The sequence below is a fragment of the Pimephales promelas genome, chromosome 8 (assembly GCF_988280905.1).
Source record: "Pimephales promelas chromosome 8, fPimPro1.hap1.1, whole genome shotgun sequence".
Lineage (NCBI taxonomy): Eukaryota > Metazoa > Chordata > Actinopteri > Cypriniformes > Leuciscidae > Pimephales > Pimephales promelas.
Window position 1 is genome coordinate 6,623,953 of NC_142776.1, and position 14,058 is coordinate 6,638,010.

The window sequence follows — 14,058 nt, forward strand, 5'->3', positions numbered from 1 at the left end:
CATTAAATATGGGGAACTTTAAATAAAGTGATATTACCTTGATTACCTAAAGGGGTCACTGTATCCCATAATTAAAAGAGCAAGAAACATGTCCTGTACTATTAAAGTACATACATACATACATAGGCCTGACAAATTACAAACATTATCTGACTATAGACTATCTAAGATGTGTTGGGAACAGCATTGGAGGAAGAAGTTCCTTAATCAGAGGTCAGTAATGAATTGGTAGGTGTAACAAAAAAGAAAGAGGGACTGGGCAAAAGTCGGCTAGCATGTTGCTTTGAGTGTCGAGGTTATGTTACTGTGATAGTGACTCCAAATGGAAGCTATCGCTAACATTATTGAGCTAAAGCACTCAGTTTTTCATATAGCTTCCAAGGTGATGGCCTTCTTTATAATTTCATTTTCACTTTTGAAAACAAATTTCCACATTCTCTCTGACTCTTAAAATTGTTGACTTTTTTAAGACTTCAATGTAAATGCCCTTTTTTGCATGCGAAATGAGTGCTTCGCTGAATATTATAAATGTGCCCCATCCTTCAACAGCCTTTGTTCTTTCCCATGTTAATTTAATGCATTCTTTATCATTTTATTTTCACTTTTTCATGACCATTTTCCCAGTCTCTCTGACACTTGTAATTTTTGATTGATTTATTTTTAATAATTTATTGCTTTTTTAATTCTACAATGTAAATAGCTTTTTGCACGTGTTTTAAAATAATACATCCAAATTTGGCCCCATCCTTACACTTTGTTCCCTATCGGTCGATCGCTGACGTAACTCGTGACAGACAAATAAGAATCTTGCTAGAGAGGCCAATCAACTTTGAGTAAAACTAAACAAGCCAATGCACAATGCACAATCATTTGCATCAGCTGTTCAGCCACGCGACGCGGGTATATACCCGCCATGCACTTCGATGCTGTGTTCTCTACAAAAATAGTGTTACGACGAGTGAGCTCTCAACGGGACCTCTCCAGTGTGGTGTGGGCGATACGGCGCGGTAGCATAGTTCAATTGTTCTCTCTTTTTCTGTATCTTCTTTGTTTTTTTGAGTAAAAACAAAAAAAGCTATTTTTACAGCTGTTAAGGTGCGCTGTGAGAGTGCTGAAAGGCTGTTTTTACAGCTGGTAAGATCGGCAGTGAGAGAGACAGCGCACAACAGGTGTCAATTCCCGTCCGTGTTCCCTTTGACTGTCCCTCTGCGTGCTTTAGTACCAAAGAGAGCAGTCCCTAAAAGAGCGTGCACAGGTAGGGCGCATCTTTTTAAAGATGTAACTCTACCTGTGTGTTTCTGGATGTGGTCGTTACCTGGGATCACGGGATGGTCTCGAGCGCTGTATCTTGTGTCTGGGCATTGAACACGTTGAGGCAGCGTTTGTGGTGGAGTCATGTACCCATTGTGGGAAGATGACCATCTCAGAGCTACGGTCGAGACTCTCGTTGCTGCAAAGGGGCAGAGTCCCTGTGCCTTCGCTGCGATCTAATCCTCTTCCGAGGGTTACTTCAGGCAGTGGTGCGGGTGACCTAAGGATCATGGTGAGTGCACTTCCTTCGGGGGACCAACCCCCTAAGAACCCTCATCCCTCGGCTCGTGTGGAACCCTCCACAGTGTCCCAAACCCTCGAGGCTGGACGATTGGTATCTCTGGGTGGCGCGCGCTGGTTCTCAGCAACCCACCTCGTTGCCTTTCTTCCCGGAGGTGGATGAGGAGCTCACTGGGGCGTGGATGGCACCTTTTACTGCCAGAAACCTTCACGGGTGGCTCCTCCTCCATCACCACTCTTGATGGTGGGGCAGCTAAGGGTTACACGCATATCCCACCAGTGGAACCAAAGGGGTGTGCTATGCAACTGTTCGCCGTGCAGAGGATTTCTTTTCTTGGAATACAGTTGGATTCGGTCACACAGACAGCGCGCCTCACAGAGGAACGCGCTCAGTCGGTGCTGAACTGCTTGAACATGTTCCAAAACAGGGCAGCGGTTCCACTGAAATATTTTCAGAGGCTCCTGGGGCATATGGCAGCAGTAGCGGTAACTGCTCGGGCTGCTCCAAATGAGGCCGCTTCAGCACTGGCTTCATGGCCGAGTCCCGAGATGGCATGCTGTGGTTTTCACTGCCTCGAATTGCTAGCAGTACGTCTCGCTCTCAGCCGCTTAAAAAGGCTACTTAAAAAGGCTACTTAAAAAGGCCGCTACAGGACAGGGACTTTCTGGTCCGTACGGACAACACTGCAACCGTTGCGTACATCAAGCCACAAGGTGGTCCCGTTGCATGTCGCAACTTGTCCCTCTGGACTTTGTCACTGCAACTTGTCCCCCGCCATCTATCCCTCTGGAGTCAGAATCATTTGAGGTCGCGTCGCACCATGTATGTCCCCGGTATGCTCAATCTTGTGGCCGACGAGCTATCACAAGCTGTGCTCCCGGTAGAATGGCGAATCCACCCCCAGGTGGTTCAGGTGATCTGGAGAGAGTTCGGGGAGGCTCAGGTAGACCTGTTTGCCTCCTCAGAGACTTCCCCTTGCCAGCTGCCCTGAGGCCTCGGGGCGTTTGCCCCAGTGAGCCTGACCCTGTGCAAAGTCAGGGAGGACAAGGAGCAGGTTCTTCTGGTGGCTTCCTATTGGCCCATCTGGACCTGGTTTCCAGAACTCATGCTCCTCGTGACAGTCCCTCCCTGGGCCATTCCTCTGAGGAAGGACCTTCTGACCCTATGGCACCCAGGTCCGAACCTCTGGAAACTCCATGTGGGGTCCCTGGATGGGACGCGGAGGTTCTAGGTGACTTACCGCCAGAGGTACTTAACACCATCACTTCAGTGCGGACGCCGTCTATGAGACGTGCGTACGCCTTGAAGTGGAACCTGTTTGTCGAGTGATGTTCTTCTCGCCGAGAGGACCCCTGAAGATGTTCAATAGGTTTTGTGCTTTCCTTCTTGCAGCAAGGGTTGGAGCGAAGGCTGTCTCTCTCCACCATCAAACTACATGCTGCCACCATTTCAGAATATCACGGCAACATAGATGGCAAAACAGTAGGAAAGCACGACTTGGTTGTCAGGTTCCTTACGAGGGCGAGACGGTTAAATCCTCCTCTACCCCCTCCATACCCTCTTGGGACCTTTCCCTGGTGCTTCGAGCACTCCAGGATGCTCTCTTTGAGCCTTTGCAATCTGCAGACTTAAAGCTTTCCTCCATGAAGACTTTGCTGCTGGTTGCACTGGCTTCTATTAAGAGGTTAGGGGACCGGCAGGCATTTTCGGTCGAAGAATCATGCCTAGAGTTTGGGCCGGGTGACAACCATGTTGTACTGAGAACCTGGCCTGGCTATGTGTCTAAGGTTCATACCACTCCCTTCAGGGACCAGGTGGTGAACCTGCAAGCTCAAAGTCTCAGGACCTCAGACCAGCTCTTAGTCTGTTATTGCTCTAAGATCCATTATTGAATGACAATTACATGTACAGATGTGTAATTTAAAGTGTGTCAGTGTATGTTTTTCTTTTCTAAACTGGAACATGACAGACTCAAAGCCATGCCAGATATTATATAGTGCTTTGGCACTTGCACATAGTGATTTGACTCACATGCTACAAGACAGATGGCCAGATTGCAAGGGTAAATTAAAGAGAGAAAAAAACATTTTGCTTGACTTTTATGCAGATTAAAATACACTGATAGCCACTACGTACAGGAGATTTAAACAATTTACATAGGTATTTCAAATTCCCATTAAACCACTGTTCAAAAATTTGGGGTCATATTTTTATTTTATTTTTTTAAAGAAATTATTACTTTTATTCAGCTGCATCAAAGATGCATTAAATTGATCAAAAGTGGCATTAAAGACATTTACAGCTTAAAGTTTTTTGTAACTTTAAACTGGGTTCTGTTTCAGAAAATACTGTTCTTTTGAAATTCTATTCGGTCTCAAAAAAGTATTGCAGTTTACAATATTTTTTTATCCAGCACAACCATTTTCCATTATTGATAATAATAAGAAATGTTTCTTCAGCACTAAATCAGCATAGTAGAATGATTTCTAAAGGACCACGAGACACTGAACACCTGAAAATTCAGGTGAAGAAATAAGTGCAATGATGTCATTAAAAAACTGACAAGTTATAGTGCTGCCGAGATATAAACCTAAATTAGCATGCTAAATTACTAGCCTAGGTGTCGTAATACCAATTTCGGCCATTGGAGGCGGTATGTGGGCGGGCAACATTACCACCAGCCAAATTGCAATAGACGAGTAACTCGCGCGGTTTGTGTGTACTTGAACCTGATGTCAGTCGTGTGGAAATACAGCCCACTACTACATTCCAGTTCAGGGAAGAGTTCAAAAAATGATTGGTCGACATTATGCATGAGGAATACATTTTGGTAAGTTGTAGCATACTGTATCTTTCAACAGTGTTCATGTTCTTTTTCCATTAGCTAGTAGAGATGATCGGTTCACGTGCGCTAGGGATCTGTGGTGTAACGTGCAAGCGCCAAAACGGTATTTATTGTTTGAATTGCGTAATAAAATTGACAGAATCTGCTTGCTAGTGCTAACCTGCTTGGTAAGTGTCAATTGCGTGTGTCTCACAGTGAATTTGTGAGAGTTGGTAGCTCTGAATGGCGCTAGCTTGATCAACATCAGCGAATGCTGTCAGTCAAATTAATTCAAACTAACAACAAAAGTGTAATATGAACAAAACGAATACCGTAAACTTCAAATAATAGCCCAGGCTTTTATTTTCCCATATCGTCGAAATGCACCAGCTTGTTTTTGAGACAGGCGTCTATGAGACGGTCTTCATCATTTAGTGTTGAGATGCTTTTCATTGAGTCTCTGATCTCTAAAAATCTCCAAATGCTCCACGTGAAACTGCGGTCTTCCAACCTTTTACTAATGATTTGAATAATATGCGCGAGAAAGAGAGAGCAAAACAGTGTTGTTTGAAGACGTGAGCGTGCGCACGGCCGTGGCACAACTCACTTTCTGGAGGTATACTGCCCCCATCTGTTATGGAATATGATTTGATTTTATGTGCCAAATGGCACCTTTAAATATATTATAAAACAGAGTTATTTTAAATTGTAAAAAATATTTCACAATATTGCAATGCTACAGTATTTTTGATCGAATAAATGCAGCCTTGGTGAGCAAAAGAGACGTCTTTCAAAAGACCCAAAATTTGTGAACAGTATTTTATATTATTTTATGTTTACACATTATATGGTATTGTTTTCCATCTGTTATTACTTATTAATTGTTGGTCCATAGCTACATGTGTTGGATGCATTTTAAAAATCTTGTGCCCACGAGTGTTTCATTTATATGGCACCATATCAAATTAAAAACAGTTCAACACTGTGTTTCAAACACTCCCCATCCTCCATTGTTCGGACAAACAGACGGGTCACTCAATCAAACAGATTGCATTTCCATTTAGTGTAGCTAGTGGTCCAGAAAGAGACTGATCGCCTTCCATTTCTGTCTTTCGCTCTCTCTCTCTCTCTGAGTATGAGAGTTGGATCAATAGCATGTCAGTAAGTGAACTTGTGTGAATCACATCCATTCATCTCTCTCTCACACACACTTCTCCCATTCCACTTTCTGTTTGGGAGTCTAGAGGCAGGGCAGGGCTTTGGGCAGCAGCGTCCAACCGCATGAGTAGGGCATCCCCACACACACCCTTAAAGCGGCGGGTACCGTCTCTAGCTGCGCATGATACTTAACCGATAACCCTCCCCACCACAGCTAGAGGCACTCACATGGCCCCAGACTAGCGTTAGTGCCGCTCAATTGTATTAAGGGCAGAAATGAATGCAGCGTGACCCTTCTTAAGTGCACAAGGCATCTTTGTGCTGAGCGAGGCCGGGCGATCGAGCAGATGCATCAAAGGAAATTCCTCCCCGCGCACTGTGCGAGCAGACAGATAATGCTATTTACCTGAGTGATGCAGCTTGGCCTGCAACAAGACGCAGATGCACGATGTCTGAGTGAAGCAGAGCACTCTGACCGAGCGAGAGAATGTATGTGTGTGTTTTCTGTGAGAAGCCATGTGTAGGTGTATTTTAATTTGCGACAGCTTGTTTACTCTGCTTGTGGTGCTTTTAACGCAGTCACATGTTCAACATGTGGTGCTAATAAAGCATGCAAATGGAGCATTGATTCCTACCTTAAAATCACAGATGCAAGTCACCGTGTCCCCGATTCGCAGACACTCGCCGTCAAACTTGCAAGTGTTTGTGTCACACAGAAAAAGATCAGTGTCCTGCTCTTCAAACCCTGTCATGAAACATACACAAACATAGGTTATAGATTACAAACAGATATTGTACAAAACATGCTAGGAAAACATAGCTGTAGCTGTACTTTTTGATTCATATTATTATCTTATATAACATATAATGTTATAAAAGGTTTGTATTTCAAATAACTACTGTTCTTTTGAACTTTCTATTCATCAAAGAACCCTGGAAAAAATCCTGTTCCCACAAAAATATATTTAACATCACAAATGTTTTAAATATTGATAATAATAATAAGAAATGTTACATGAGCATCAAATCAGTATGAATAGTGGAATATAGATGATTATCAGCAGTCATCACAGGAATCAATTACATTTTAAAACTATTAAAATAGAAAACTGTCATAGTTATTTAGTTATTTTATTACTATATTAATAACAGTATTCATATTTTACTGTATTTTTGATCAAGTAAATGCAGCCTTGTTAAGAGACTTAAAAAAAAACAACAACATTAAAAAAAATCTCACCGACCTAAAACATTTTCATTTTCATCATTCATTTAACTATTTAGCATTGGTTGCACATATTTAATTGATATCGTTTTTTAATTGACTGACAGCACTAATTTCAATAACTACTGTAATTTTGCACACAAATTTTGGGTTTGTTCATAATTTGACACCACCAGTTAGACTGGGTCACAGAAACTCATTTAGCAACCAAGTTAGCGTGTAATGTCTCAAAAATGGGCTTGGATGTTTCATAATCAGTTCATTATCAACAACAATCTTGCCTCAAGTGCACCAGAGGTCAGATGAAGCACTGTAGTTCCTTAAAACTGAATATACACATCACTGGTGTGAAACAACCTCACACAATTACATCCTCGGGACAAAAGGACACTTGATTCCGAGTTGGATAGAGGACATTAAAGCTAAAGCATATCATGAATGCAGTAGCAAACAACAGATACTTTGTTACAAAAGCTGCTTAGATAAAATAGAGCGTGTCCCTGGTTTGAGGTCATAACAGCACAGGGTATGAAGCTTACAGACCTCTGTACAGAATGTGGGCTTAATGGACTGAGGTTTTCTCCTTGTCTGTCAACATAAACGGTAAGTTCATAGGCATACAGCAGACCACATACACAGTAGGGCTGTGCTCGAAATATCAATACGTTGTACATCGTAATCAGTGTTGCCAGACGTACGATATCGTATTTGTACGATAATTTTGACCTCTGTAGGATGTACGATAATTTAAAAAAATCCCATAATGTATGATAATTTCTGAATTTTGTGACACTTCAATGAGAGGTCATTTTAACCATAGTGCTTCTATAGAGAGCCTAAGTCCCGCCCCTCCGCTTCCGGCTCACGGGACCTTATTTCGGAAAAAATATGTTTAGTAGTCAATGGCGAGAGACAACTTATCTTTTTATTTCGTCTGAACTGTGCCCTGAATTACACATATGATGTTTGTCAATTTAAAAAATAAGTATGAAAGTCAAAAACGTCGCAGTTTGTCATAAAACAGAAGAGTAACTTTTAGTTTTATGTGAAAATCGTTCAATGAACTACATCTCCCGGGAAGCGAAACAACGAGCAAGATCGCCGCTCGTGTGTGTGCAGTCTGGTACTAAACACTCAGGTATGATGGCGTAACATTACGATTATAACGTAAGATTATAGAAACAATGACATACATTAGCCTCAGTAAAGTTGGCTTCATTCATTGAGAGAAAATGTGCGCCTTTGGGGTTTGTAGTCTTTGTAATTACGTATTTTCACAGTCTTATACCTCAGTGGTTTTACATCAAACTGCGACTTTCTTTAATTTAAAATGTATCTTTTAAATTGACAAACAAACATGTGTAATTCAGGGCACAATTCAAACGAGATCAAAATATTTGTTGTCTCTCGCCATTGACTACAATATTTTTCCGAAATAAGGTCCTATGGTGGTCGACCGGAAGGGGAGGGACTTAGGCTCTCTATACTGTGCTGTGGATCTACGGGATGATTGTGAGGAGAAAGTGAAGGTGAGAGAGGAGAGAGAGAGAGAGGGAGCGCGAGACCTTGCGTGTGTGCCTCATGAAAGCTACACCCCCTGACCCCCCCCCCCCCCCCCAGTCAACAATCCAGTCAACAAAAACTAAATAATTTAAGTGATCACAACTGTTATAACACTGGTTAGACAATAAACATAGCCTATTTTACTGTTACTAAACTCTGAAATTCAAAATTCGTATCGTATCGTGGCTTTAGTATCGTGATGCGTATCGTATCGTGACACTGTGGTGATACTCAGCCCTAAACACACTAAGAGATAATAACCTGTTTACAATCTTGCTAAATACACTTCGAAGGCCTCACACACAACCTCAATATCTGACTATTACATACTGTACAATGCCTTGAGTCACAATTGAACTCAAAGGCTTCTCCCTGTAAACACACAGATGAACAGGATAATTCAGGATGAATATTTCATAAGCTCTACCATCTGCAAGTCAAAGAACAGGATGTGCCGAGCATCAACGTCACACTGTATAACGTTACAAAATAATGATCCTTGTGGAAAAAAGTGCACTTAAGTGTTTTGATCATAATACTTGAATCCTTAGAGTCAATATTAAGAAGTAATATATAAAGTCAATATTTCAGGTAATATAATATAAATATAAATTAAAGGACAGATTAGTGTACTGTTTGGGAACACGTGACGTTTCCCAACTCTTGTTATTGGAATAATAGTTGTTAAATAAGCATTCTTTTAATATTGACACTGTCAGACAAAAAGAAATGGGGGGAAAATGCACATCCAACAGAGTACTTGGATGTAAACAGTACAGCTGTGATGGAAATTATTCAACCGCCATTGCAAATCAGGTTTATTGGCAACATTTACAGACTTTCAGCTGTTTGCATTGAACAAATCACACAAAAGGAATTGAAATTGAAAATACCACGTTAATTACTTCTGCAGTCTCAATGAATAGAATCCCTCACAACAGCACACATTTACAAAACAGGTGTTGATGCAACTAATCAAGGGCTTCATTAGTTGCACCAGGTGTGCTTGAGCTAGAACACATGAAATATCGGAACTGGCTAGGATTGTTGAGTCTCACGTTGTTTGACTGCATGTTATAAATATGGCTAAGTCAAAAGAATGGTCCAAAAAGTTAGGAGAAGATATCCTCACCCTTCACAAACAAGGAACAGGATACAAAAAGGTAGCAACGTCACTAAATGTCCATAGAGAAACAGTTGGAAACACAGTTTGCAAGTTCAAAGTTAAAGGAACATTGGTTACACTACCTGATTTCTGAGAAGGCAGGTTCAGAAAAATCCTTGAGTGACTGGAAAAGTTCAACATGTTTCAACAATATGTTGTTGAAATATTTTGTCCCGTTGCATTTATGAACTCTCTATCTATGGGCTTCTCCCTTGACTCATAGAGAGGCATCGGGTGGACATGGAGGCATACAGTAAAGCCGTTTTTGCAAAAATAGGCAATATGCTCTAATGCTATCCTTCAATATGGCGCGAAAGATCACTGTAGCACCACAGCGCTAGTGAACGCCATTATCCCTTTCCCTTTAGTTACAGAACAAAATAAACATTAGAAAATATGTTGAAAGATACAGTCCAACTTACCGGAAGCGCTCAATCAGTGTTTCAACCGCAGAAGCAATCTCAGAAAAGCCATTAATTGACCATTAACTTGATAGTCAGCAAGAGCGCACTCGCCAACAAGTGGACAGAGGTGAGAATTACAGTTACAAGTTACAATAAATCAGCCTGTGTAATCTGTCAAAATGACGGACGACTTTCAGATATGTCACGGCTAATTAACATTCCGTCAATGACGGAAAATTTTCGATTAACGTGACCTGTGAGTGACACTGAAGACTGGAGTAGCATAATAATGCTAAAATAAATCAGCTTTACCATCACAGGAATAAATTACATTTTAAAATATATTCAATTAGAAAAAGTTCACATGCAGTACTGTATCTGCAATCTAATAAATGCAGCCTTGGTAAGAATAAGAGACTTTATTAAATCTTACCTACCCCAAACTTTTGAATGTTTGAACTCTGGAAATATATAAATGTCATAATACATATTATTTAAAAAAAAAAAAAGTTCAAATTATTTAAAGATCAAAACAAGCTTACTAAGCATATGCTTAGTAAGCTTGTTTTGATCTTTCGAACACTTGCATATGTTAATGTTAATGTTGCATAACATTGTAATATACAATATAGATACTTTATTTTAAATTATATTTTAAGCTCTTCTCATATTTACAGGATTCATCTGAAGAGAAAATCATGCTGTGCTTAAGAAAGTCAACAACAACAACAACAACAACAAAAACAGTCTGTCTGGTAGCTTGTGCAGGGTTTTTGGAATTATTTTGAGATCTGAAAAAAAAAACTTGTAAAAGAAGCTATACAGCTAAATATATGACACCCGCGTAGACAAACTTACCTGAGCCCAAATTAATGAGGAGTGGAGAGAGAAAATAAGATGCAAGAAGAGAGAGAGAGCGAGCTCAGAGCACAGATGGTAGATATGATTTCTCTCGCTGAGATGAGACATGCATAAAATTTAAATATTGCCGGATCAGTTGTGTCTGGCTGTGCAGCCCATCATCCTCAGCGATGGTGCAGACTACTTAGCCGAGACAAACAAGTGGGTATGCGTGTGTGTGTGTGGGTATGCGAGTGTGTGTGTGTGCGAGAGAAAAAGAGAGAGAGAGAGAGAAATGGGGAAGAGAGTGACACAGAGTGATACAGAGGTGCTGAAACAAGACAAGCAGCCAAAGTCTCAGGATAAGTAAGTCTGTGAGGAATGATAATGAACCAGAGACAAGCAGGCCGAGTGGAACGGAAAGACAACACACACCATATGACACTGCAAACGCAAACAAAATAGAGAATTTCAGAGTAGGAGTTGTGGCACTCCAGTGCTGGGGTCACTTCCATTTCTATTCATCATAGTCAGTGCTTTGCATGCAAAATCAGCTCTCAAGATTTTGTGCTTTGAATTGCACTGTAACTATAGTGTGAGACATAAGGAATTAAATGGTTTCATCAATTTGAAGGATATATATATATATATATATATATATATATATATATATATATATATAGTTATTAGTTATGACCCTATTCGGTTAAACAATCAAAATATGAGGAAAATATTGTATATATATTTTTTTAAATATTTTAAATATGAAGCAAAAATGAAACACTAAATGTGGTTAAGGTATTTTCTAACAAAATGATTTGGTAAAAAAAAAAAAACTACAAGCTACAGGTTTTACTTTATTTGAAAAATGCATAGAAAAACAAAAAGCTCACAAAAAAGAAAACATTGACTACAGCATAATCAATTATTAATATTTCATTGGTTCTCTCTTGTTTTTGCATGCGTTTATAATTTCTTTGTACGACAGCCAGGCCAAAAATGAGGTCACTGTACTACGTAGACCCTAAAGGGACATGGTGATGTTCGCTCACAAAAGTTTTGCATTCCCCTGCTAAAAAAAAAAAAAAAAAAAATTATATATATATATATATATATATATATATATATAAAATTGCATTGCTTGCAAAACCTTTGCGTTCCAAAGAAAAACGTTGTGTTCCTTAGCAAAACTTTTGCATTTCCCTGGAAAACTTATATAAAATAAAGTTTCTCGGAAAAGCACAAAAGCATTGATATACATATATGTAAATAGGGCTATCAGTCAATTAAAATGTGTTACATACGCTAATGAATTAATCAAATTAATCACATATTTGCAGATAAAACATTAATAAAGATCATTCAAAGACATTACATTGTGGCACTGAACAGAAATGAGAAAAGTGGTTTTAGAAGTCAATGTACGCAAGCAGAAGAGCATTTTCCATTACAGTATGTTGCGTCTCTTATTTCGAATCGAATATGACTGAAAGTAATGGCTTGGGGTTCAGCGCGAATGAGTCAGATGTTAATTTGGTAACCACTCCAAATATTTCAGTGTGTAAGTGAGATGTTTTAAAGTTTGTGTGTGACTCATTTGCGAGTCATTTGGATTGACTCATTAAAAATAACCAACTTTCATTGGCGAATCAGGCAACACTGGTTGCTTGTAGCCTGGTTGTTGGCTTTTACGCCTCAAATTCAATTCAGACTGCGCATCCATATTATCTCAGCTAAACTTGTTAACTGGTAATATCATGATATGATATCGCAAACTACAGAGAAAGTTTATAGTGTAACCAGCAACTAAGCATAGCTCATTTTCTTTAAAGAAAGAGATAGTGTTGGTAGTTTAGTTGGTGAACAGTGAACTTCACACAGGAAGTGGCACAGAAAACACAGTGACAACAACACAACTGGAAGTATACCAAAGGTGACACCAGAGTTATCAGAACATTTGCTGACAAAAAACACATCACAAGAAATCTGTACTTGCATATGTTGTGCCAATGAACTCGGGGCAAAGTTTCTTTGAACTAAAACATCTGCTAAATGAATAAATGAATATGCAAATGGCCTGAGCATCGTTAACCCGCAGGGTGCAAAAGCTACCGAGCATCTGCAGTAGCATTACCTAAGCTCACACTAATGTGAGTTATTGCTACCAGACCGCTGTTGTGTTCATGAACAGAGATGTTTTATTACAGTGTAATGTGAAATATATTTGAGATGTCGGGTAAAGGAAGTATTAAAAACAAAATGTGCAATCCCACAAAAATAGAAATCCAATTATATATATATTTTTAATATAATTTTTCATTTTTGTATTTAGTCCCAAAAGACCTCTAAGCGATCCCATTGGCTGAAAGAACTTTTATTGCTTACTATATTCAGTGCCTGATTATAAATCCAACAAAATCGCTTTATGGGGTCATCTGACCTATTTTGACCATTAATGTCTGGCCGGACTAAATTAAACAGGCAAACAAATTTTCCATGACACCAGTGGTATCTTGTAAAAGCAAAGATGCACAAAACCCCATATTTTCAAAATCACCTAGTTATTGAGTTAATCAAACCATGTACAATTATCCAAGTTTTGGGTTCACCTGACCATGGTTGGTCATATTTCTTAAGGGTTTTGACATTCCTGTGTACAGAATGGAGAATGCAGGGATCTTAAGACACATTTTTTAAAGGTTGAACTATTTTTACAAAAATTGCACAAGTCACGATTCAACGGTCAAATACGTTAATCTGAATGTCTATGGCGGTTGATTCAGTGCCATAACAGGGATGAACTTAAAGTCAGCATGAAATAGAAATTCAACCCATTTCAAACATTACATCCATGCATATCTTTCTTCTTTTTTTTACCTTGTATTTTTTAATCACAATGTCATAACTCTATCCTCCAGTAAAATGACAGACTTCTCTCTGGAGCCGTACCTATGTCTTCCATCATTTCACCTGCAAAAACCTTGTCCCTTTCTTACAATGGACTGAAAGCACGCGTTAAGCTTCAATCCAATAAATAAACGATGGATGGAACCAAGTCCTGTCCTTTTTCAATGATAGTTTCACTTGGATGTACATCACAATACATGAAGTCCACTACATTGCAATTTTAAAGACCCAACTTTTCCAAGTGTGTTTTACTGTAAAAACTATCAGGCTAAAGCACAGCATACTGACATCATGCTAATTAAAGCAATGCAACTGAAAAATCTGTAATTAGTCCACCATTGTGACCCATTCTAGGCTTTACACACATATGGCTGACATCTCTGACAATTAGAGAACAAAAAAGTGGTGTAGAAACGATTT

General features: G+C 39.6%; 1 protein-coding gene across 2 annotated transcripts in view; it reads right to left on the reverse strand.

Annotated features, from left to right (window-relative positions):
• tmeff2b (transmembrane protein with EGF-like and two follistatin-like domains 2b) overlaps positions 1–14,058 on the reverse strand; it is a 70,190-nt gene that overhangs the window by 46,670 nt on the left and 9,462 nt on the right. For both annotated transcript variants that reach the window (XM_089133813.1, XM_039689606.2), the window contains exon 2: positions 6,170–6,279. In XM_089133813.1, coding sequence (XP_088989939.1) covers positions 6,170–6,279 — 110 coding nt within the window. The remainder of the gene's footprint in view (positions 1–6,169; positions 6,280–14,058) is intronic.